The sequence below is a fragment of the Perca flavescens genome, chromosome 9 (genome assembly GCF_004354835.1).
Source record: "Perca flavescens isolate YP-PL-M2 chromosome 9, PFLA_1.0, whole genome shotgun sequence".
Classification (NCBI taxonomy): domain Eukaryota; kingdom Metazoa; phylum Chordata; class Actinopteri; order Perciformes; family Percidae; genus Perca; species Perca flavescens.
This window is the reverse complement of record NC_041339.1, coordinates 9,165,967-9,193,462: the sequence shown is the minus strand read 5'-3', so window position 1 is coordinate 9,193,462 and position 27,496 is coordinate 9,165,967. Positions and strand designations below refer to the sequence as shown.

Here is a 27,496-nt window from a genome sequence, read left to right as displayed (position 1 = left end):
ATGGAGTGGGTATTCCTTTACAGAATCCTGTGCCAACAAACATCAAACAGACTCCTTTTCAAGGAGATGCAAATGTTCCGCCACTTTCGCTGATATTTTCCTCCTTTTAGTTCTTTCAATGCTCGAGATCCTGCAGCCACGGACGGACTCTACTGCACCGCTATAGCTTCTCTCTGTCCGCCAGCCACCAGCAAAGGCAATGGAACTTCCCGCCGAAATCGACTTACAGGTCGTCCTGGACTATGTGGAAGATCCTCCCGATCAGCACTCTGTCTTTGGCCAGTCCCATCTGGATCAGCGGGAAACGGCACAGCAGCGAGGCGAAGCGGTGTTCCTGCCCAGGGGAAGAGACGCAGCCGCCGGCCACGCAACTCTCCACCTAACTGACAACATAAGTTATACAACTTACATTTCTCAAGGATGCACACACGCGATCTCAACTGGCTCTGGTCTCTTTACTGTTGTGTCAGCAACGTAGCTAGATAGAAAGACATAGAAATCTTTAGCCAAATAACCACCAATTCAATACATCAATTTATTTTACATTATAATTATTACTTAGGTAGCCTATCTTTTAAGTAAAAACAGAAATTCTACAAATGGAGGGAAAAAGATCGATAAAGAATTCTCAAAGAAGGCTGGCTTGCCCAGGCCCAGGCCAGCTTAGCGGCTTCTTTGCGTCCCACTGTCTACCTACACCAGCCCGCACCCTGCCTGCGCATTGCAGCTGCTGCTGTCGCTTTTTTCTTTCTCTCACTTTTCCGGCGGGTGCCGCTGTGCTCACTTCACTTACTTAAGTCTAATTTTCTCTTGTGCAAGTAAATTACAAAAGAACTAGCTAATGACTGGAGACAAAAATCACCTAATTCACCCACCACAGATCTAAGTCCATTCTCTCCCAAACAATGATACAGCAGTACTCAAACCGGGAAGGCAACAGACAAGAAACGAGCACACAATAAGAAAATGGCACATGGAGACAAAATGGTAGCCTCAGCTTCAGCCCGAAGTGAGAACATCAATGGATAGAAACCCCAGCCGATAAAACTTTTCTTACATTCACATGGATCAGTGTTTTTGCTTTAACTGTAAATGCAACAACTGCAAACATTAAAATGCCACCAGCTGGTAAAAGCGGACAAATGGGCATTTTACAGCTTTTTTTAACAGCTTGCTAACTATGCCTGTTCGACTGCCTTGCTAAGGTCACAACCAAATCCTTCTAAACAATATCTTTAAGTCAACCACTCAAAATAAGCTCAAAATATGCTTGATATTGACTTAATTAAACTTGTCTGTTCAACGCCCTACTTTAACCAGGTTTAATTACCAAAGCTACACAGCTAGCTAGCTACCTCACTAGCTACCTGAAAGCTAGCTACAAAAATTAGCTAGCTTTTAGTGAATGTAGACACATTCGCTAAAAGCTAGCTAGTTCCTGTCCTCTTAACTAATACTCTCCAAAAAAGCTTTTGCTTAACATCATGCAGTAAATTAAAATAAAATCATCCCCTGTTTAGAGGCAGATTCTTACCTGCCTTTTGTCCACACGACAGTCTTTAACTTGCGGATCCTTAACGGACAGCAGACAGTACTACTACTCAAAGGCGGCAACGTTTTTTTTCTTTTCAAAGGCGGCAAAGTTGTTGCTGGGCAGACTTCGTTTGCTCGGTGAGGGGGGTGGAGCTTTCCAGATGTGCGCTTCACAGTGGAGAGTGCGCGCTGCTTACTTAAGGGTTTGAACATGTGTGGGGAAACCGTTAGCAAACATGTCTGTTGAAAGTCATAATAGCGCTTAAGACCACTATTGAATTGCCATGGCTACCCTTCTAAATAGCTTAATAGCCTAATAAAATTCGTATAAAAACTGGTTATTGTTTAAAATAGCATCCATGTCTGACAATCAATTTTGAATATCTTAGGAGTAGAGCCCAGCTGGAGCCCACTTAGTTTAGCCCATCTACTGCCCATGTGGGGCCCCACAACAAAGCCCACTCTGTGCCCACGCCCAGCCGAAGCCCAACCAGCCCAAGTGAGGCCCATTTGGGCCCCAACTAGACGTGTTTGCAGGGAACGCACCACAGACGTCTGCTAAATGGACAGAATCAGACCGAATGCTGCCGGTTACCAACAGCTCCGAGGCGGCCGTGGGTTGTGGACGGTGCTGCTTCTCGTGAGCATGGGATATTTGTTGTGTGTGCTGTATGTCTCCGATGCTTTGTACATAGTTTTTTTTCTGATTGCGTTTGTGTTTTGTGTCAATAAAGCTCTCTTTGAATAAACAGCACGTTCCTGGCAAATCATTTTAACTATGATAATCATGACATTAATATACAACATAGCATATATGAAATAAAGATATATAATACATAAATAAATATATATAATTTTATTATTATAATAATAATGGCCCAGGTTGACCAATAGCCTAACCCGTGACAGACCTGTCAACCAATCACGAGAGATTTCTCTTGTTTAAAAGTAGTGGTTTCATCCAATAGCGAGTGAGGAAATTCCAGCCAGGCCAGACGTTCTCTGGCCAGGCGCCTATTCATATTCTAATTAGATCCATTAGCACCTCCGCGTGTTAGGGAGCTTGTCGGACCCAGAACGCAGAGAAATCACACCGACAATGTAAAGCAGTTTAAAAAGGTTTAATGTAGCAGAGTGTACTCAGAGAATCACTGTAGGTAGTGTCAGGGTGGTGAAACTCCTGGCTTGTGGCGAGCCGACAGGGAAGAATCCAGGTCTTTATGGGACACGAGGGGAACAGCGGAGACGAGAACATGGAGGGTTTCCCAAGTTGGAGACAGAGGCTGGATGGTGGCGCTTGAAGCAGGCAGGCAAAGCAGAGGAGGCAGCTGGGCAGAGCGGTAACTGGAGAGAGACACAGGGTTAGTAGGAGCTCAGGGAACAGAGACAAAACCGGAGTAAAAGGCAAAACGGATTATACTGGATTTAGACTGAGAGCCAAGTTACCACATGGTTTGTAGATAACAAACTGGCGCCGACAAGGTGATCAGCCGGGTTTAAGTATTGCAGGAGTGGATCATGAAGATGAGCTGCAGCTGTGACAACCGGCAATGCAGTGTTGGATCGGCCACGTCCCTTGACCTACTTCCCTCTGGACACTCCTCCAGCACTCCAGGTGGAAAAACACAGAACACAGACAAACAGGGAAAACAAAACCACCCAACACAGGGTGGAGAGAGGGCAACCCATAACAGGACCCCCCCCTCAACGGGCGCCTCCCGGCGTCCCTCTAGGCCCCGGCTTGTCAGGGTGAGCACGATGGAAGTCCTTCACCAGTTGAGGATCCAAAATCAAACTCCTGGGGATCCAGGAGCGCTCCTCCGGTCCATAGCCCTCCCAGTCGACCAGATACTGGAGACCCCTACCCCGCCGTCGCACGTCCAAAAGCTGGTGGACAGTGTAGGCCGGGTGGTCGTCAATCATGCGGACGGGGGGCGGGGGAGCCGCAGGCAGGCACAGAGGACTGGATGAGACTGGTTTCAGTTGAGACACATGGAAGGTGGGATGACACTTCATAGCCCGTGGGTAAAGTTAAACCTGCTGAAGAAGATAGACCATCTGGCTTGGCGGGAGTTGAGTCTCTTAGCAGACTGGATGAAGGCCAGGTTCTTGTGGTCGGTCCACACCACAAAAGGCTGCTCCGTCCCATCCAGCCAATGTCTCCATTCCTCCAGTGCAAGCTTGACGGCCAGCAACTCACGGTTTCCCACGTCATAGTGTCTCTCTGCAGGTGACAACCTTTTGGAGAAAAAAGCACAGTGGTGGAGTTTGTGGTCTGTGAGGGAGCATTGAGACAGAACCGCTCCAACACCAGAGTCTGAGGCATCCACTTCCACAACAAAAGGCAAAGTAGGATCTGGGTGAATGAGCACAGGGGAGGTGGAAAACAGACGTTTCAGGGTACACATGGCTGTATCGGCCTCAGGTGACCACACAAACGGAACTTTAGGGGAAGTGAGTTTGGTGAGGGGAGCTACCACCCTACTAAAGCCCTGGACGAATCTCCTGTATAAATTAGCAAAACCCAGGAAACGTTGCAGCCGTTTGCGAGTCTGGGGAACGGGCCACTCAGTTACTGCCTTTATCTTTTCGGGGTCGGCCGACACTTGTCCTTTCTCTATAATGAACCCAAGGAAGGGAACTGACTCACAGTGGAACTCACACTTCTCAGCTTTAACAAAAAGTTTGTTTTCCAACAAACGTTGCAGGACGAGACGGACGTGTGAGACATGTTCTTCGAGGGACTTAGAGAAAATTAGGATATCGTCTAGATAGACGAAAACTAAATGATTTAACACGTCTCTTAAAACATCATTTAACCATAGCTTGGAATACTGCTGGTGCATTAGTGAGTCCAAAAGGCATTACCAGGTATTCGAAGTGTCCAAGTGGTGTATTGAAGGCGGTTTTCCACTCATCTCCATCCCGAATCCTGATGAGATGATAGGCATTGCGCAGGTCCAGTTTGGAGAAGACTGTGGCACCCTGGAGTGGTTCAAAAGCAGAATTGATTAGTGGTAAAGGGTATTTATTCTTCACCGTGATGTTGTTCAGTCCGCGGAAATCGATACAAGGGCGTAGCGTCTTATCCTTTTTGTCCACAAAGAAGAACCCAGCTCCCACCGGAGATGATGATGGGCGAATGATACCTGCAGCCAGGGACTCTCCGATGTATTTTTCCATGGCCTTTCTCTCGGGTCTGGACAAGTTGTAGAGTCTGCTAGCAGGCAAGGGGGCTCCTGGAAACAGCTCAATAGCTCAGTCATAAGGTCTATGGGGAGGAAGGGATAATGCTTTCTCCTTATTAAATACCTCCGCTAGGTCCAGATATTCTTTGGGGACTGATGACAGGTTGGGTAGTTTCTCTGTTGCCATTGGGGTTGTCACATTGGGAGGGATAGCAGAACCGAGACAAGTAGAGTGACAAAAACTGCTCCAACTGCTGATAGTCTTGTGTTGCCAGTGTATGTGGGGATTATGTAAACTGAGCCATGGAAAACCGAGAATGAGAGGGGAAGAAGAAGCTGATACTACTCTGAAGGTGATCTCCTCACGATGGTTACCGGAGAGAACGAGAGTAACTGGGATGGTTTGTTGTGTAACATTGGCTAGAAACTGACCGTCTATGGTCGTGACATTGATAGGAACTGGGAGTGATTCGAGGGGAATGTCAGCCTGTTTAGCCAGATTAATGTCAATGAAGTTATCCTCAGCCCCCGAGTCTATAAGAGCTGGGTCCGGGTGTCCTGGAAGTCCGAGTAGGGGCTGGTGCGAGTCCGCTCTTCTCCCGTCTCCACTCCCGGATCCTGTTGTCAATCTTAATAGCCAAGGAAACAAGACCGTACAAGTTACTGGGTTCATCGCGAAGAGCTAGCTCATTTTTTACCGGCTCTGGAGGAGTCACAGGGGGTTCCCGGGTGACTGGCGCAGAAATCATGGCTGGAGAAGCAGACTGAGAGGGAGGAGGCGGAGCACTAGGTAAACTAGGGAGAGACAGAACAGCAAGTTGAGATGACAGCTTAGTGACTTGACTGTATAATTGTTGGTTTGTCTCCAGTAATTTGTGAATCAACTGGTCGTGTTGGCCTAACAGAGCTCCTTGATTTTTCACGGCTCGAAAAATGCCGTCTTCGTCTGTCGTCTGTGAATTCTCTGCAGGGTCCATGGCCAGTTCGTTCTGTTAGGGAGCTTGTCTGACCCAGAACGCAGAGAAATCACACCGACAACGTAAAGCAGTTTAAAAAGGTTTGATGTAGCAGAGTGTACTCAGAGAATCACTGTAGGTAGTGTCAGGGTGGTGAAACTCCTGGCTGGTCTGAGGCTTGTGGCGAGCCGACAGGGGAGAATCCAGGTCTTTATGGGACACGAGGGGAACAGCGGAGTCGAGAACATGGAGGGTTTCCCAAGTTGGAGACAGAGGCTGGAGGCATTTTTGTGAATTTGAGGGGTCTCCTTAGGAGGAGCTGCTAGCTAGGCTATGTGTCCCATTTAATCCTATGGGAAAAGATTGTTGCTACACTTTTGGCATAACTATCATATATTTACAGTTTGAATTTCATCACAGCATGTATATCACACTAACTTTGTCTGATTTCAATTTAATGCATTTTTGAAATGCATTAGGGGAATGTTAGGGGAAGCTAGCTCTCATTGATAGAGCTCCATCCAGCTCACTCGTGGACAAGAGGTGTTTATTTTCCCGATCGTTTGTTTAAATAACTTAACACACGTTTCCATTATAAGATTAACTGGAACCTGTGGTAAGAGATTGCGGGCGTAACAAGCTCGCTGACCGTGCTATCACTCACACGCACCGGCCATTTGGCAGGAAGAGGGGAGCTGCAGGCCCCGGAGCTCTGTCAGGGCAGCGGCGTTTGATAGTCCAGTAACCCAGAAACGGTGACTTTGCGCACCCGCGGGCTGCTGGCCATGACGGAGATTTTATGAATTCTTTTAATCAAATTACTGTCTTAAAGTGATGGTTTGGAGTAATTTCACCCTAGGGTCCTTTGCACCATGACCTCGAGCCAAACACCCACCCAGAAGCTTTTTTCACCTGGGTCGAACATTGGGAGAGTTAGCGTAGAGTAGCGTTATCAGTTGAATAGCTTAGCGCAGGGGCTAATGGACCCACGTTTGTATCTCGTAAATGACCCCACTAATAATGCCCGAAATTATATCAAATTTCTACACTAGCTGCTGCTGCTACCTGCAGTTAGACAGTGCTTAGGGCCGTCTACAAATTACTACACTGAAAAGAGATACAACAAAAATATTTATTAATTTAATGATTAAATAAGGTAATGTCTCCAAACTTACCTCAATTATTAGTTGTCTCCTGCTAGTTATACTACAGCACGTACTTTAAAAAAAAAGTTAAATAACATTTTTTTTTGTTGCATCTCTTTTCGGTGTTGTAATTTGTAGACGGCCCTAAGCACTCGTCTAACTGCAGCAACAACAACAGCAGAGAACAGAAGCCAGCAGGCTTAAGTTATTTACATAAACTTCTGATGTACTTACAAACTTTCCAATCCATTGTTTTGTACTACTGTAGACGTTTGGTATCATTTCGGGCATTATTAGTGGGGTCATTTACAAGATACAAATGTGGGTCCATTAGCCCCTGCACTAAGCTATTCAGCTGATAACGCTACTCTACGCTAACTCTCCCAATGTTCGACCCAGGTGAAAAAAGCTTCTGGGGGGGTGTTTGGCTCGAGGTCATGGTGCAAAGGACCCTAGGGTGAAATTACTTCGAACCATCACTTTAAGTAATTCTGATGTCAGAATATTCACACTTATCTCCATTAACAACTGAGAAAACGTTGTTGATGAGATGAAAAAAAAAAACTAGATCTATTTCGAAGGTCAAGAATAAACTGTCACGTGAGACTGGATTTTGGAAGGGGTGACATCACTACAAAGATGGGGCAAGAAACCCAAAAAGTCAGATGATCAACAGCCAAAAACTACAAAAATAGGACTCATATAGTAAATAAATGAGTCGTATTACCCCATTCCCGATGCTTTCCGGGTTTTGGGTCCTGGGTATCTTGTTTAGGGATGGAAATTATTTTACTGATATCAAGCCAAGACAAATTATTACATCACCCTCATCAGCAACCAGCAAAACTACCCCAGAATGCTGTTTTCCACTATTAACGCCCCATTGACACTCACCAACATTGCGATGAACCTGATTGTTGCACCAAGTTCCTGGATTTCTTCCAGGCAAAAGTGGATCTTATCCATCAGCAACTCCTGGTGTGTGCCCCAACCACTTCTAATTCCAATCAACCGCAGGACAATGCTCCCTCCCCTGCTCATCTGCCTCAGCGCTGCCTCTCCTCTTTCACATCTGTGGACAACCATCTAATGACCAAGCTGGTCACAAAAGCAAAGGCTTCCACCTGCTCCCTGGATCCAATGCCTGGTCAAAGCATGTCTGCCTGTCCTGTGTCCCATCATGGTGGATGTCATCAACTGCTCCTTGGAATCTGGCATAGTACACACCTACTTTAAAACTGCCTCAGTCACCCCTATCCACAAGAAGCCAGGTTCGGATCCGGAGGATGCAAACAACTACCAGCCAATCTCCAACCTTCCATTCCTAAGTAAAATCCTGGAAAAAGCAGTTGCCGCCCAGGTCCATCAGCATATCTCCAACCATTAGCTCCGGCCATCGGAGTCTGGAGGCCACGGCCTCTTTGACTCCGTGGCAGAAACCCTCATTCATGCTTTCATAACCTCCCGTTTGGACTACTGCAATGGAGTCCTTTCTGCTCCCCAGCAAATCCTAGGCAGGCTCCAGTATGTCCAAAACTCTGCTGCCAGGCTCCTCACCCACACCAAGACCTGGCAGCACATCACCCCAACCCTCATCCACCTTCACTGGCTCCCAATTAAGTCCTGCATCACATATAAAATCCTACTTCTCACCTGCTCTCCATTCCCCACACCAGACTCTGTACCTTTGGAAACAGAGCATTTAGTGTTGCAGCCCCATCCCTCTGGAACACCCTCCATGCAGATATTCGATATGCTACATCCCTGGACATTCTTAAAAAACTCCTGAAACACCACCTGTATACCACAGCCTACAACCTCCTTTGGCTTAGCCACAGTAATTCTGTAGAGTGTCCCTGGGTTTCATGAAAGGCGCTATATAAATAACAGTTATTATTATTATTATTGTATTGTCTGACCAACTCTCTGAAAATAAAGAGACACGGTGACAGAGAGAGAAATAGAAAGTGTGCATGTGTGGTCAAGCAAGAGATATTTCGTATGGAGAGTAGTGCTTCACTGGTCAAAGGACTTTGCACCTAAGGTTCTGAGCCTTCTGAGCTAATACTCTTGCATCATAATGAATAACAAAATAATGGATACCTCTAATTATAATTATACAATTTGGATGTATCTATGATGGGCATAATTTTACAATGCCAGAATCCCTCTACACTATATATTCGTTGTATGCTAAAACATTTCATAGCCTGAGTTGAAACATATTACAAAATATTCAGCAGTTTTTTGTTAATGCATGCTTCACCAGCTCATAAACTTACCATCTTTGCAATGCAATAAGAAACTTACACAATATCTTTTGGGTTTATTGATCTCTTGGAGGATATTGGGCCTTTGCAGCAGAATAATTGAAATGATACAGCAAAGAAATGGATGAAAGAAAAATGTAATATAGACACAAAAACACAAATCATATCAGGTGTTACTTATTATGACAACTATTAATGGGTTGTAGCTGTATAAGGGAGACATGGGGTCAGTAAATAAATGGATTTACTGTATATTCTCAAATAATAGCTAGCACGACCAAAGTAAGGAAATAACATGAAAGAGGGGTGTGATTACCTGTATTCTAATAGTTCACATAGTTCATTCAGAACAAGGATTATGCCCTTTGAGCCACTTGAAGGGTTTTAATACGAAACATTTTTGTAGGAAGTGTTGAGATTCATTGACAGTGTCTTAACAGTGATTGAAAGACTACCAGTGGTTCCCATACATAGGGTGCACCGTCCAGGTAAATTGAGACCCGCCTAGGTAGATAAAATCCAAATTAAATTTTCTTTACAAACAATGTTGTATTTTTTACAGCGCACACAGACCAGCTGCCTCCAGCCCCTCCCCCTCGTGAAGTTGCGTGCCACGTGCATGACAGCGTCAATGTTTTACTTACTCAGAGAGGCTATTGTTACGTTAGTAGTAGCATGCTGCTGGTAGTCTTGCAATGGGATTAACGGTACTAATAAAACTGTAGAAACAACGCGGCCACAATTTTATTAAAATTGGCTGTAAAAGTTTTAAACTACAACTCAGAGTTGTCTGAATGACAGAAATCTGCTCAGATGAGATCTATATGAGGGCAACAGGACATGTATTACTATACAGTGTATAGTAGAACAGCGTGTTTAGGATCCCCAAATCATGGATTAATACACTTCAAAAAACAATGATATAACCAACAAAATGAACAAGAATTAACTTTAGATAGGTAGTATTATATGATTTAACAGGAGTTAGGAGGGAACAGTGTTGAGATTAATAATATGTAATTTTCATGTAATTGCAGGTATTTTATCTGCTGAATCGTTAACATTTGGCAAAAAAAAAACTGATTTAATTTACAAAGCACATCATGGCTACACTTTTTTGTCATTTGTTTGAAATTTAACGAGCAATTTGTTGTATTTTAGCAAAATGCTGAAAGCAGCAGAAGTGCAGAACTGAGTAGGCTACATTTTAATATCTGTTTATTTATTTATTATTGTTATATCATTATCATGATATTCAACGTTGGGACATATAGCATATTTTCCTCATAACTACCCTGAAATTCTGTCAGGTGCCGCATAGTGTCGCAATATTTTCATCTGTATCTGTATCATCTTTTAGTCTAATTTGTTTAATATGTAAATAGTTATTTCTTTCTAAATTATCTGATAATGTTATGTAGTCATTGTTTTCACCTTTGTTTGACTAGTGTATAACTGAACCCATTATTACTAAACCCAGCCATTACGCGTAATGGTAAATGTATAATGGTAAAAGTAAGTAAATTCAATAATTAGTGAATAAAAACCGCATTTCTGTTAGAAAAGGGAGCAGCAGAGGGGTGACTGTGGCATGCCTGTTTTTGTACTGCTTTTGTAGTGCTGTAGAAACATGTTGCTTACAGTTGGCGTTCCCAACCTTTCTGGCTTAAACAAAGTAGTCAACAAAGTCTATTTGCTAACTTTTAGAGGCCTTTTAGAGGAGCTATAATTATTCAGTAATTCTAATAAAATAAAAAAGATTAGAGTAAGAATAAAAACTCTATGTTTTTTCTGCTTTCATATTATGTTAATGATCTCATGACCCCTGAGATTTATCTTGCAACCCTTTGGAGGCGTACTATGTTGATTTGTTTGATGCAAGCCTGTGTCTGTAACTGTGGTGTGGTGTAAAACTGCACAGTTTTACACCACAGTGCTGCTCTCTGCCAAGGTTCTCCTCTTAGACTGTTGTTAACTGCACACATCTCAATGTGACCAGTCTTTATAAATAAAACATTGCTAGGTCCATTATGAAAAAATATATCCATTTTGCTGAATACAATATTCAGGGCATGTGAAATGGCTGCATGCTGAGTCAGCATTTGTGCGACAGGTTCATTGGTTACTTGGAATGGGAGGTGACAAGTAAAATCATTCACATAGCTTTGTATTTCACTTACAGTATGTGAGCTATGCATTTTACTAGATTCTTCTCTAGAGATTTCTTGTCATATGTCATCCTATGGCCGGCCAGATTTGTTAACTTTGCATTTATGAAGCCTTTTATTTAGATATGGGTTGATATCAAAAGCTGTATCCCCCGTAACTTCCATGTTCTGATGTTTCTTTCTTTTTTTCATAGCACCACAAAAAAACCATGTTAAACAAAAAATGTATTAATCACAGCAGAATATTTTTTACATTCTGGTGGAAACAGGTAGGCCTTCCACTTCCACTTTACCTTTAGCCTGGCAGGCTAGCGCTTGTTTCTGGAGTTTCATATGTACGGGAAAACAAAGCTCTGGAAGTCCAGAGATTAGTTTGAAGCATTTCTGGAGGGGGGCTTTAAACTTCAGCAGACCTTTAATTAATAAGACAGCAGATCAGAAAATGCTCACATAAATCATTCATGTTACCGTCATATGGACCATGGTGAAAGGCACTGAGGAAACAGTGTTATCATTTGGTGAACAGTAAAATGTAATTTCTCTTTGTGTTCACAGAAGCCAGCCAGCTCAACATCTATGGGGTCCCTATGAGGTGAACCTCCAACTTATTTTCAAACTACAAAATTACCTGATGATTCTTTTCAGCACAAAAAAGCTAAAATAAAGAGTTAATAAAATTATCTGGTAGATACTATTATACAGATTTTGCACAGGATCTGAAACCTTGTTGTGAGAACATTCCATATTACACAGGAGATATAAGGACCATTCTTCTCCAGCCATTTCGTCCACTAATTTTAGCTGTCACTCTACTCTTGTACCCCAGGAATGTGCGTAAGGTGGCGCTGAGACAATCCGATTCATCGAGTCCAGAGTTATGCTTCAGGAGAACCAACCCTAGCCCTAATATGAGGCAGAAGAGAGGTGAGAGGTCACTAGTTGCCTTAAAACATACTCCAAATAGCCATGTGAGATGGCTATGGTGGCGGCGTCATATAAACGATTTGCCAAGTTGGATGTCTATACTAGAAAAAGGGGAAAGTACCTATGTTTTCTGGAAGGCTCCTAGGAAGCTTTGTGCTGGGGAGAGATGTGTATGATGGGCTTATGGTTGTCATTTATACGTTTATCTGTGTTTTTGGCCCCCAACAGGAGGCACTGGTTGGGGTTAAGGTTAAGGTTAGGGTTAGGTGCCTTGAAGGCAGCGGTCGCAGCGCTGCCTGGCAGGAGCAGTTGGGGGCAAAAAACACCATTGAGCCATTTATACATATGGTTATTTGGTTTATGGGTTATTGTCTATTTTGTTACTATTTTGTTGAATGGTCTTGAATATTGTGGTTACTGTGTCATCTTTTCTTTATTTTTGTCTGGGTGGGTGGTGATGACCAAGGGCGTTCATGTTGCAAGTTGTATGCTTTGTATGTCCTAAAAAAAGTAAATAAGCGCTTTATAAAAAAAGGTTTGTCCCACTAAAGCAAACACACACACTCTTGTCAACTAGGATAAGGATAAGACACATATTTCACACTTGTGAGAAAGCCCTTGGTTTTCCTTTACAGTGATTGAGAATATCAACATGTTGTGTAGGTATGGTGAATCCAGGACTATTCCTTCCTTCTTCCCTCCATCGTTCCCTTTCCATCTATCACTTCCAGCCCTATAACCTAGCTCCCTACATGCCTCCTTTTGTCTTGTCTTTAAGTTTCTTTTTTAGGTATCATACTTTTAACTATATAGCAAAAATCATGTGTTTTCACAAGGCTGTGAATTATGTTCTTACATAGACTAGAAATGCTTACCCTAAGTTTAAGCAGATATACGTTTGCTGTGTGATGCGTTTGTTTTGAGAGTGTACTATCTCTGAGACGTCTACATTAGGCAATTTCACTTTTAAAGTTCTTTTTGTCTTAAATTGACATTTGTCCATACCAGCATTTGTAGGTATTTTTGAGAGACCTCTTTACCCTCTCTCCAGTTGGCAAACAACAAAAGTGCCTCTCAGCTAACAGATGTGCACAGCCCAACTGATCAAATCATTATTTTATAACCGCAACCTCGTCTGACAAAATCTACATAAATGGAGAGAAAAATATGCACGCACACACACACACACACACACACACACACACACACACACACACACACACACTTCAAATTCCTACTGTTTGTACGAAGCTAAAGGTTAGGGACAGTTGACAGCAGCTGTTGTTTTTGGTCTCACCTCTCAAATGGGTGTCTGGCCACTATTACAAAACCAACTGTCCAAACACATACCTGTCTGCTTACATTAATTTACACCTCTTCTTTTCTCTTTCTCTGTCTTCCTGTACTCTCCTCTTACACCCCTCCTGCCACTCTTTTTCTTTCAGTCCTAATTTTACCTATTTTTCACTATGTCAACATTTCCCATCTCCCTGTGCCTCCCTGCTCCCTCTTATTTCTCTCTCTGATAATGATGAAGGCAGTAATACCATAAGAGCAGTTGGAGAGCTAATCCTGCTATACAACAAAGGCAGAGACACAGGCATCCCACTCAAAGTAAAAATCATACAAATGTGATGCATTTTGTTGCTGCGACTTGGTTTATTACGCTTTGTGGTCCTCATATAAATGGAAAAATACTTCCAAAGCTCTAAGAATTATTTGTATTCCCTCGTATAAGAGAAAGATGTTTAGACCTGCCAAATTGTGAATGCTATATAGTACAACAAGAAATCCATCCCTTCAAAAGAGATAGTAGTCTTTCCATTGATAGTTGCCTTAATACATGAGTGCTTTGCCTACATCAGTGCCTTGCCTTCATGGTTGAGAAAATGAGGACTTGGCTTGGACTGGACTGCAGCTGCCAACTTTTCAAAAACCCTTGGAGTGAGATTTGGTGGGGCCAACCAAAATTTAGCCGCATACAAAGCAAAAACAAATTTGTCAATCAGCATTATTACCTTTATATATAAAGAATAATGAGAACCACTGATTTACATAAATTCTAATCCTTCAAAATTAAATAAATAGAAATAACAATTTTTGGACACCAGGGGGACTGGTGGCCAAAGACCAAACATCATTAGATTAGGCAGTGAGGGAAATTAATTCTTCAATCAAGGCCCACCACAAGGTCCAGCAGAAAATAGACTGAAAAATACCAACAGCAAGACAAAACACACAGCATGGCTTATTTTAGGCATGTTTACTTTGAAATAAAGTTCATGTTATTTTAACATTCCAAACTACATGCAGCCAATAACTTAAATACAAGAAGTGTAACCACCATGTGAACATTGTCTTTAAAGGTCCCATGGCATGAGTAATATATATTACATTATATTTATCTGTGCAGTGATGAATTATTAGTATCATTTTTGGTTCTGGCAACAAAACTGTCTGATTGTCTGGTCATGTTTCATAACTCAGATTTTATTAAAATAAATTGTAATATGCACAGAAATTATCCTTTAACTTTTGTGTGTCATGGTGGGTTTTTTTAGAATCGCAGTTCGTTAATCTTAATATCCTCTAACAATCTTGTTGCTGCTTCCTTGTTGTATTAACTGAAAAACATGACAGCACAAGAAAACACAAACACCAGGCTTTAAAACACCTAGAACATTTTTTACTTTTGTTTTTGTATTGCCAGGGGCAAAAATAAGTCAGTGCGTAGAAAGTGGCAAAAAAATGTGTATGTGTTTTATAACTGATTATTAAGAAAGAAAGTAAAAGTAAAATCAATTAATAACTGAGAACTGCTCAGCAGGATATTCTTGTTGTTTTGCCCTTGCATGCATGAGTTACTATCTTAACTTGGCAGCTGATACTTTGCCAGAGTGGCTGTGCTGAGAGGTGTATTAGAAGTGATAATAGAGAACACACTTACAGTTGGGAATGATGCAGTTAGCGACAGGAGGATGTAACACAGTCGCACAGTGCAGCGAGATGACAGCCAGGAGACTGAGAGCTGCACTATGCGGGCCTACATTTAAGCATACATTTATACATTTTTAGAGCAACGTTCTGGAATCTTATCAATTCAATTCAATTCAATTTTATTTATAGTATCAAATCATAACAGAGTTATCTCAAGACACTTTTCAGATAGAGTAGGTCTAGACCACACTATAAATTCCAAAACCCAAACAATTACAGTAAGTCCCTCAAGAGCAAGCATTAGCAGTGGCTGTTGCAACAGTGGCGAGGAAAAACTTCCTTTTAGGAAGAAACCTCGGCAGACCTAGAACCCTTGATAGGCGGTGTCTGACGGGGCCGGTTGGGGGTGTGATAAACAGTGGCAAATAATAGTCACATTAAAGATAATGGAACAGTGACTTCGAAGGTAATCATGGAAGTTCATGTCATAGCAGGGCACATCTTTTCATACTGAGTAGTGCAGTCTCCAATACCAGATCCTGACTACTTTGTGTGTATGAACATCACAGCAGGGCGTTGCGGATGTAACGTGGCACTGCAGAGCATGGGTGGATGCGGCAGACGCAGCAGGACGCAGCAGGACGCAGCAGGACGTGGCCGGGCATTGCAGGGAATCGCAGAGCTTTGCTCCACGCAGCTGACACACTCACGTGACGCAGCCAGTGTGTGGCCGGCCTAACGTTACACATCGCGGATAAAATTGTTCGTAAAGGTTGTTATATTGTTTTGGGGACAATGACATGGCTGGATAGCTAGCTTGTCTTAATGTTAAACATACTGTCAAATTATTTTTAGTGATTCCCAACTGTACACAATGATATTATTGACTTTGGATTTGCTAAGGGAAGCAAGTCGTATCTAAGGTCTTTCCTATTTCCTGGAGGAGTGAACAACATTTGGATTGCATACGAACCTTATTGGATGGGAATGATTGTCCCAGGTATTAGTTCAACCCTCAGGCGGAACCAGAAAAGTTATTGTTTGGATAAACTTGAGATTTCGATTGTAAAACTAATGTTTTAAAAATGTTAAGTGATCATGGTATAAGCGGGTTAATGCCCGACGAGTTGTCAATTGTCAGGTATTAATGAACTTCGGCGGAGTCAACCGTCCGACGGCCGCGTCCATTTATACCTGACAATGGATCGTGCATTACTGTTACATATTTTCTACCATTTAAACTGATGGTCCAAGAGGAAATCATCTACTAGTGTTTAGTATATATAACAACTCACACAAAAACGAATAAGCAAATGTTATTTAAAGATTAAAAGCATATACTCAATAAACTCAAATACTCAACGATACATACCTAAAGGCGGGGAAATGGATCAATTACATGACAGATTGCATCACAGAATACATCAAATTCTGTGAGAATATCACCATGCTCTCCCGGACTGTACGCTGCTTTCCAAATCACAAGCCGTGGATCACCAGTGACCTAAAAGTCCTTCTTAATGAGAAGAAGAAAACTTTCAGGTCATGGGACAGACAGGAGCTGAGGGAAGTACAGCACAAACTGCGGGATAAACTGAGGGAGTGTAAAAACTCCTACAGGAGGAAGCTGGAGGCCAGTCTGCAACAGAACAATATGAGGGAGGTGTGGACAGGGATGAAAGAGATCACTGGGTGTGGGGGTAGAAGAAGACAAACACCAGGCAGCCGGGAGAGAGCAAACAAGCTGAACTGTTACTTTAACAGGTTTAGCTCACAGCCATCCCCTGCCTCCTCTACTACTCCACTAACCCCCCTCTTGCTCCCACACATCCCCCCTCACTCCCCTGTAGTCTGCCCACTCCCCACACCAATACAGCACATTTCATCTCCCCCACAGACACTTCAAGCAGCCCCTCCCCTGCTTTTCATTCACACCTGGCCAGGTGAGGAGACAGCTGGCAAGGCTGCCGGCCTGGATGGCATCAGCCCCAGGGTCCTGAAGACCTTCACCAGTCAGCTGTCTGTTGTTCTCCAGTATATCTTCAACCTGAGCCTTAGCCTGCAAAGGGTGCCGCTGCTGTGGAAGACGTCCTGCCTTGCCCGGTCCCCAAGAAGTCGACTCCATCTGGCCTCAAGGACTACCGCCCAGTGGCTCTCACATCCCATGTGATGAAGGTGCTGGAGAGGCTGGTTTTGGTCTACCTGCGGCCGCAGGTGAGATCTTCTCTGGACCCTTTACAGTTTGCCTACCAGCCTCATCTGGGAGTGGACGACGCTGTCATCTGTCTTCTGCAGCGAGCTCATTTGCACCTGGATGGCGGTGGCGGCACTGTGAGAATCACATTTTTTGATTTCTCCAGTGCATTCAACACCACCAGACAGACCACAGTTTGTCTGTCTGGACCGTGTTCTGTCTGATGTGGTGGTGAGTGGTACGGGGGCCCCACAGGGGACTGTGCTTGCTTTTCTGTTCACTTTATACACCACAGACTTCCAGTACAACTCAGAGTCATGTTACCTACAGAAGTTCTTTGATGACTCTGCAGTTGTTGGGTGTATAAGGGATGGACAGGAGGGAGAGTACAGAGCGCTGGTGGACGACTTTGTGGAGTGGTCTGGTAAGAATCAACGTGAATAAGACGAGAGAGATGGTGATTGACTTCAGGAGGAATGGAACGGCTTTTGAGGAGTACAGATACCTGGGTGTCAACATCGACAACAGGCTGAACTGGAAAATCAACAGCACTGCTGTTTACAAGAAGGGGATGAGCAGACTCTATTTCCTGAGGAAGCTGAGATCTGAGCCAGCGACACAAGCAGACTGAAAGGGAAAGCTGGCTCCATTATTGGCTGCAAACAGGACACTTTTGAAGCTGTGGTGGAGAAGAGGTCACTGAACAAACTGTTATCTATCATGGATAACCCCGACCACCCTCTCCACCCCACACTGGTCCAACAGAGGAGCACCTTCTCTAAGAGGCTCCGACATCTTCAATGTTGCACGGACCGCTACAAGAAATCATTCACATCATCCACAGGCAATTAAACTTTTTAACACTTTATCACTGATAGACATCACAACTGCACTAAGTGCACCTTGTACAATAGCTTTATCTACAGCTTTATCAATACTAGTTAAACAGTTGTAAATTTTTATTCCCAACTTATATTTAAATTATTTGTTCTTGTATTCTATCCTATTATTATTTCATGTATATTGTATCCCATTATTTCATGTATATTCTGTATGTGTGCTGTGTGTCTGATATTTTGCTGCTGCAACACTGGAATTTCCCATTTTTTTGGGATCAATAAAATCTATCTATCTATCTAAAATCTATCTATCTATCTATCTATCTATCTATCTATCTATCTATCTTAAATACTTTAATCTTGATTCTATTTGTAGTGGCAGCTGACTGGTTAGCAAGCAGGCAAGCTAACATTAGTCAGCAGCTAAAACCACAATATCACAATAGATTTCACATGTCGGTGTCCCCTCTGATTTTTTTTTAGCACCCAGGACAGGGGTTTGTTGTAACATTACTCCTCGCCGCTGGGAAACTTACTTCGCTGGTGGGTTGCTGTAGTCGCTGCCTGGGGGCTAACTGTGGCTATGTCCCGGTGCTCTTCTTTATTATTCTTTATTTTTACTACAATTGCCACTGTTCATTATACCAACGGCTTTATTATGAATCATATTTCTGTGTCTCTGTGTCCCAACTGGCAGCAGCAGATGGCCGCTTACCAAGAGCCTGGTCCTTTTTTGCCTGTTTAAAGGAAGGTTTTCCTTGCCACTGTCACACCAAATGCTTGCTCTTGGGGGGAATTGTTGGCTCTCTGTAAATTAGAGTGTGGTCTAGACCTACTCTATCTATAAAATTGTTCCAAGATAAATTCTGTTAAGATTTGAAACATAAATAAAACTACAACTGCAAGCAGTTATAACGGGGTCCAAGCCTCCCGGCGCCAGTCGCCCCCGACGACCTGGGTATCGCGCGAAAGCGGGACCCAAAGCGGGACCCAAAGCGGGACCCAAAGCGGGACCCAAAGCGGGACCCAAAGCGGGACTGTGGGGAGGCAAACATCGGGAAATATCAAGAGATGTGAGCTGCAAGGTCTGCGGTACGTTGCCGTTGCAAATATCTCATTAACAGTGATTGAGTAAAAGGGCCAAAACTGGTCAGCGTTGACTATAGCACTTCTACCTCAATTATGGCGCCCCATAAAGGCTGATCATCACCAAATCTGGTACAGAGCCGTAGAGTGGCATTTAGAACAATAATCTCAAGTTTTCTGATGAAAGCATTTACTGCTGCAGAGATATTGCCATTGCAAGTTTCCCATTTAAATGCATTGAGTTACAAAACGTGTCTACGTTCATTATAGCGCCCCCTAATGGCCAATCCTCACCAAATTTAGTACAGCGCCTCGGAATGGGATTTCAAAAAATATTACCAGTTTTGCTCGGATACCTTTTAATTTGGCCAAGATATGTTAAAGTTTGTGTTTTGTGGCTAGCTACGGAAATTAGTTTGGTTGTAAATTGTGCATACTTTAACATAGAAAAATTCCTTTGATACCTTTTGGTCAGGTCTGTCTGGAGAGGCTAGGCTGTAGCATCAGTTTTATCAACTAATAATATCAAAATTAATAAATTTGCATAAATTTGGTGTTGCGCCATTATTTCTCAGAATAGGAAGTGTCGGCAAGTTTCACTCAGATAGTTTGTCTAATAGGCAAACGACCGTTTAAAAAATGTGACATTTGTTTACGTTTGGTGCGCAAAGTGCAGTGTGAACACTAAACAAACCAAATGAAAAATGCAACGATGTTGCAACTTCCAACAGCCCCAAATCACAGTCTACTGAACTAACATGTGAGAGTGCCCTAAGTGAATCATTAAGGTCAACAGAAAAAGTGACTTAATTTATATTATATGTCAATATTGAATGATAAGAAAAAATAGTTGTAATAAAATTGCTGTCATATCGGCTAGCTCTGGATTTTATTCAACTAAAGTTCTTAATTCATCACTAATGCATTGAGTAAGTTTGGCATATTTTGTGAAATGAAAACTACTACCAAACATACAAACTCATTGGTACTAAAACTCATGTATCATATTGGCACCAATATAGAACATTTTCAGACTCTCAAGACCTACTCTTCTTCTTTCTCTGCTGTACTAAGCCCTGTTCCCTCTTGCTTTCCCACTCAGTTGAGGCTTCTGCCAGTCTATCAGGCCACTCGGCTGCTTATGCTAGGAAACGCTTCACCTTGGAGGGACTTTCTAACAGGAGGTCGCTTCCAGCAGGTAACAGTACAATGTGACACTTCTAGTGTTCACTTATGCTACCTTTATCATGAACATCATCATTACTGGTATCTTTGTCAACACCATCGGTTTTTTGTTCTCTTCATCTGTTTCTGCTTTGGTTTATATCTTTATTAAAATGATAACCCTCATCTTCCTGAACTGCTACAGCAGCTATCTTGCCTTTATTCTTCCTAGTTAAGCCTTTACTCTCCTGTCACAAAACTGCTGCCGTATTTTTCTTTCCATGAATGTTATATGGATTTCTGTGGCAGTGTGTGTCTCGTTGTCTCTTAATGCGTCTCAGCTCCCACAATGTGTCAGTATAATAAAGGCCATATCTCCCTCTACTCCCCTTTCTCTGCTTGTATCTGTTTATGTCTGTATACTTTGCATCTCTGTCTGTATTATCCTCTAATATTCAAGCCCTCTTGACATTTGGAAGCGTATTAACATTTTTGGAGGACGGGCCTTGATTCTAAGTTCTGCTTTCTACGTGGCCAGTATTCAAGCCACACATGCCCCTAATCAGACTGATAAGCAAGTTGGGCAGTTAACCCACCAACCTCAAGTTTTTTTGTGATTGTTGCAGGTAAAAATCCTTGATTATGCGGCACGTTTTCTTAAAAAATGCAATGGAATATGCGGGATATTTATGCAATTTTATGCAATGAAATTGCGGGAACTTGCAAAAAATGCGGGAACTTGCAACAAATGCGGGAACTTGCTAAAAATGCGCGAACTTGCAAAAAATGCGGTTTGATGAAAAAGAGAAGAAAAAGTGATTCCCCCAATACCCTGCTTTTTTTAAACTTAATTTCAAAAAATAGTTTACAGATATTCAGTCATTGCAATAAGTAAACAAATAAGATACAAAAATATATACAAATAATGTAATAAAGTAAAAATAAAAGTAATAGTCTAAACAGAGGGAAATAAAAGATACAAAAGAGACAGACTTTCAAAAATCGTTAATAATATAGACAGCAGGAGCACTTAAACAAAGAAATTTGAGTAGACATCAGATACTAAGATAGGTTTCTTATTGGCTACCAACTTAAGAGACTCAAAGTACATGTCAAATTCATAGGTCCAATTCAACCTCCAACACCTGCTTTTCGATGATGTTCATGTCGCGTAATTACATCATTTCATAACGTTCCCATGGCAACAGGGGAAAATGGCTGCTCTTGTGTGAAGTAAATGCAACATTTTGCATATGTGACGTTTTTGCAACAAAAATACGGGGATTATGAAATCATGCAAGCACCGCATATTTTGCATATTTGAAAAAATTCGGCCCCCGCATGACTATGCGGACTTTGGCTGATTATGCATTGAATTATGCAATCACATAATCACGTTTTTCTGGAGGGACTGATTAGGTGTTTCTGATGTTTGCTGTTAATGCAAACTCAACACTTTCTCCATGTGTGCCTATTGTCTTAATAAATTAGCCCTAGTGTACATTACCACACCACTATTAATCAGTATCAAACCAGTATAACAACAGTTATGTCATTCTAAACACTGTGTCGATCTGGGTTTCTTTAGAAATAGTGTGTGGATAAGATACAATATAGTGTCCCCCACAAATGTAACTCAATACTTTTTGCACATATGTATCACATTAAAAGCTTTCCAAGAGCTTTAAGGGCATAATTTCTTGTGGTGTGCAACATCTGCAAAATGGTTGCATTTGACAGCTTAATACAAAATTAAAACACTGGAAATCAATAATAATAATCAAAGAATGACAACATTTGTTTTTAAAAAGTGAAACCCAGAGCAAGCAGCAAATTGATGAGTATGAAATGACGAGTTGTACAGATGGAATTAGTGTAAATGTAAAAGAGGTAGACTATATGGTCAAAAGTATGTGGACATATCTACATTTTTACTATTTAGAAGGAATATTTTCACTGGCCTAAACAGAGCCTTTACCTCAAGCCCATCAAACTCTTTTTGGATAAACCTGGAATGCTAACTGAGAGCCAGGCCTGTTGGACCTCACTAAGGCTCTTGTAGTTGAATGGGAGCAAATCCCTGTAGCCAGGTTTGACATCTGGTGGAAAGTGACCATGGTTTTGGAAAGATAATCGTTTGTTTAGCAGTCATCTGTTTGATTCTGTATAGTTTTGATCTACTAACATTGTAAGTTTTATTAAAAGTGAAACACATGCGGTGACCAACAAGACTAAAAGTCAACATGACAGTATGACTTAGACTTAGATTGACAGGTTGTTTTAAGTGTAGGTGCATAGTTTAAAGTTTAATGTAACTTTTACATTTTTCTGAAACAGTAATTTTTCATCTGGTAGTCATAAATTACCTGAACAGTAAACAAGACTAACATTGAAAAGAACGCTATTTTAATATAGTTTTTATTAATGCCTTTGCCAAAGTCAGATTTTTCCCGCAAAGTAATTTACGACAACGCTACATAGCACACATTCTGATGGGTCACAGATTTCGGCGTAACACCGGAAAAGCCTGAGAAGTTATCTGTTGTAGTTATGGCTGATACTGGGGCAGGACCATCACAGAAAAAAAGGAAATTAAACAAAGAACAACTAAAAGCTAAAAAGGAAATTGAAAGACATGTGAAAACCCTATTGGGTCCGGCTTTCAACAGAAAGAGATAATTACGGGATTGTAAATGATTCAAAATCATCCCTGAATTGGCCCTCGGGTATGTAATATGTCTATTTCATTCATAAAATAACTTTACAATGCACAATGTGGTTCTACGCTAGTAGCCTACATTAAATCACGTCCCACTTCCATTTAGCACCTGGTTTTATTGCTTTTCAGTCTCTGTTTTGTTGGCCTACTATATTCTTTCCCTTGTCCCCCTATATTTGTGTAAAGCATCCTGAAATGAGCTGTATAAAGTTATTGTTACGTTAGTTGCTACAACAAACTCTTAATGCTTTGGCTTGTGACAACTATAGCCTACTATATGTACGCCTTATGGTAGCCATGCTGAGGTTTTAAAATATTTGTCCCCAAGAGACATAATGCCACCTCAATGTAATGTATTGCGATGGATGGATTTCTTTTGTGCTCAAAATGCTGAAAATTACATTTAAAGAAATGAACAGAAATGTGTCTTAACAGAAGCAATGCCCAAATAAAGCTGCAAGCAGCGATGGACGGGCCCTCGCGCCTCGGCGCGCGTCGGGGTTACTGGCAGACTCCACTCCTTGCGACCATGCATTTGCGCGGCACTCAGACACAGCAAATTGTCACCAATGAAAAGGGAACTCCCTGCCGAGTTCGATACCTCACACAAGACTCTACGTCATACAGTTCATTAGCTGTGAAAAGGGGCGTGGCTAAAGCATAGGGGGCGGTTCAAGCCATCACCAATTAAAAAGGAACTCTCTGCTGAGTTCAGTGACACCTCACACAAGACTATACCTTAGATAGGTCAGCATGTATGAAAGGGGGCGTGGCTTAAACATGGGGGGTGGGCCAAACCATCACCAATGAAGAAGGAAGTCTCTGCTGAGTTCAATGATACCTCACACAAGGGTCTACATCAAACGGGTCATTAGTTATAAAAGGGGGCGTGACTAATGCTTAGGGGGCGGGTCAAACCACCAATGAAGAAGGAACTTGTTTTGTTCAAGTTCAAGTTCAAGTTCCACTTTATTTATCCTTAGAAAAGGAAATTTGATTTGCAGCAGGATATTCAAAAACACACACATACACATACATGTGTAAGCAACATTATAAACACAGCACAAGACACACATCAACACCTTCAATAGAGACACCTTCCCCAAAACCAGTGACAAGATCCAATTGGACAGTACACAGGTCAATATGTCATAATGAACAGTAATGAAAATAAGATAATAAATAAGAACATTTCTATATAAAAAATTCAATGATGTCCCTCAAGTGAATTCAGCTGCCTAATACCCACAGGAATAAAAGAATCCCTGGCACGTCTAGTTCTTAACATAGGTAGCCTAAAACGGCGACCTGAGGGGAGCAAATTAAACTCCCCACAGAGTGGGTCAGGGCATTTTAAAATTTGGTTAGCCTTACCCCTGACCCGTCTATCATATATGTGTTGCAGCTGTGATAACTGTACCCCAACCACCTTAGACGCTACATTTACCAGCTTTGTGAGCTTACGCTTATTGGTCATTGGAAGACCACTATACCACACCACGATACAAAATGTCAAGACTGATTCAATAAAACACTGGTAAAACAAAGTCATCAGAGTCCTGCACACGCTAAATGATTTCATCTTCCTCAAGAAGAAAAGTCTCTGTTGGGCCTTTTTACAGGCTGCATCTGTGTTGCTCTCAAAGGATAATTTACTGTCAATGATGGTTCCTAAATATTTATATTCATCTACTGTCTCAACGTTCATGTTCTGGATAACAGTTTGTGAAACATTATGCTGTGATCTACGGAAATCAATAATCATATCCTTTGTCTTGGAAACGTTGATAGACAGAAAGAAGTTTTCACACCACGCAATGAAATCATCAACTACAGGGCCATGCCCCACCTCATCATTATTCAAAAGGCTCACTATAACAGTGTCATCTGCAAATTTCACACAGTGCCTTTTCTCATACTTACTCCTACAGTCATTTGTGTATAAAATGAAAAGCAATGGAGAAAGAACACAGCCCTGAGGAGAGCCTGTGGAAGTAAGGACTTTTGAGGATAAAACACCATTGACCCTTACACACTGCGACCTGTTCAACAAAAAATCCAGTATCCAGCCATTTAAGTTAGGGTTCAAGTTAAAAATAGACTGAAGTTTCTCGGCCAACAAATACGGCTGAATAGTATTGAAAACTGAAGAGAAGTCTATAAAAAGGAGCCTTGCATGAGTCTTTGAGGTTTCCAGATGTTGATAAAGGGAATTTAGCAATGTAAGTATTGCATCCTCAACACCTCTGCTAGCCCTATAAGCAAACTGAAGAGGGTCTAGCTGTTCTTCCACCCACTTCAGTACCTCCTGCTTAACCAGCTTCTCAAAAGTCTTCATCACCAGTGAGGTGAGAGCAACAGGCCGAAAGTAATTTAAGACCTTGGGATTCTTACACTTAGCCACAGGAATGATTGTAGAATGTTTCCAAATCTTTGGCACTGTTTGCGTCTGGAGTGATTGAGTAAAAATCACTTTAAAAAATCTCACTTAACTGACCAGCACAAGACTTAAGGACTCGACCACTGATGTTGTCAGGGCCAGGAGTTTTCCTAACCTTAGTTTGTTTAAATAATGTTTTGACCTTAGATACATCAATATCAAAATCAAAAACAGAAGAATCACTGACCAAATCCTCTCTCATGTGACTGATTTCCGCACTAAAATCATTATTAGAAAATCTCATATAAAAACTATTTAATTCATTTGCTAACTGCTCATCAGAATCAAAACCATTTAAGGAAACTGTACTAGTGCCTTTGTGTAGTCCTGTCATTATTTCCATACCATTCCACACAGATCTGAGATCAGACTCACTAAATTTGGACTTAGGATAGGAAACAACGGTCTTAGTTGGGATCACACTGTCCACACAGAAAGAGATATAACTGCATACTGCATCATTCAGTTCATCAATGCTGTTGGATGTTTTTCCTTTCATTATTTAATGCATTTCCTGCTTCCTGTTTTCATGGATTTTACTTGTAAGTCTCTTTTAATACATTTGCAGTGTTTGATAACTGCATCTTTATAATTGTATTAGAAAGTTAAAAGCCTTGTGTTTTAATGTGAAGATGGGTGTCAGGAAGTAAGGTATTGCACCAATAACCTCTTTCCTCTTTGCCTTGTTTTTCTTTCATTTGAAATCTATATAACACCCAACATCTCTGTCCATCCTTTTCATTTCTTCTCCCTTTCCCTCCCTTTACTTCATTTCACTATTTCTGTCTCTGCTTCCGGGTCTCTTCATGCTTCTTCCTCCTTTCTAACTCCTCTGCGGTTATAGAGCCTGCTGTTAAGGAGGCAGTGGTCCCCCGCCGCTTCTCTCTCGCCTCCTCTTCCTCCTTCGCCACACGACGCACAAAAGGTAGCTGATTAACAAGTCTTCCTGCCTCCACATTTTGCTGTTTCTTGCTTTTACACTCAGTCTTATTATGTTCACTTTCACTACTCTTACACACATACACACAAACATCAAACTAATGACATACTGTAAACAAAGTTGTGCAGCTCAAATTGGTAAAAATGAATTATTACACTGCATTGCTTGATTAGTAGTTCAGTAGTTATTTCCAAAGGTGGGTACCTGTACAGTAAGGGGTCCGTGTATCTTTTGGTCATTTGATTTTCCTTTCATAAACAGGTATTAAAAAATAAAAACAAGTGGTTGTTTGATTTTCGTTTTAAAATAGAAAATGAAAAATTTAAATTAGGGCTAGGCAATGATTAAAAGTTTTAATCGTGATTAATCGCATGATTTACCTGATTAATCGCGATTAATCGCATTGTTTTATACGCAAAACCCAATAATGAATTCAAAAGTAGTGTATAGCGCAATTTTATTTTAAATGTTCTGCCATATGAACGAACGTGCCATAACATTTGATCTGCAAACACTTATCAGCATTTTGTTTATACAGTAGCAGTTAAATAAAATATTTAGTGTAAATCTCAACTTAAACAATGTAATCAAAGCAAATACAAAATTAAAGCTTATTACCACTGTCAGGGCATTAATGTTATCCTGTTTGTTATATATAAAATAAAACTGCCCACAAAATCCTGAGCCACAATCATAACATTAAAACAGGCGATTTCTGAGATAACAAAAATGTTTTCTTTTATCAGAAAGTAGCATAACCAGTCTATGCTCAGTACCAAATGTCCCTGTTAGAGTGAGGTGGAGCGTTTCAGCATAATGTCCCTCCTCTGTTTTTATTACAGTCAGAGCATGTGAATGCAGTGCCCACTGTTCATCAATATAATACTCTGTAACTCTGAGGTAATTATGGTTAACCAGTGATGTCCAGTAGTCCCCAATGAGAGTAACACATTGTAAAGTTGTCGCTTTTGCGGTCCTCTCCTTTTCATACAA

The 27,496-nt window shown here is 41.6% G+C and overlaps 1 protein-coding gene across 1 annotated transcript in view; it reads left to right on the top strand.

Annotated features, from left to right (window-relative positions):
* Positions 1-27,496, top strand: part of mcf2l2 (MCF.2 cell line derived transforming sequence-like 2) — a 210,835-nt gene that overhangs the window by 161,158 nt on the left and 22,181 nt on the right. Inside the window, exons 25-26 of the mRNA XM_028587646.1 lie at positions 11,816-11,852; positions 12,087-12,184. Coding sequence (XP_028443447.1) covers positions 11,816-11,852; positions 12,087-12,184 — 135 coding nt within the window. The remainder of the gene's footprint in view (positions 1-11,815; positions 11,853-12,086; positions 12,185-27,496) is intronic.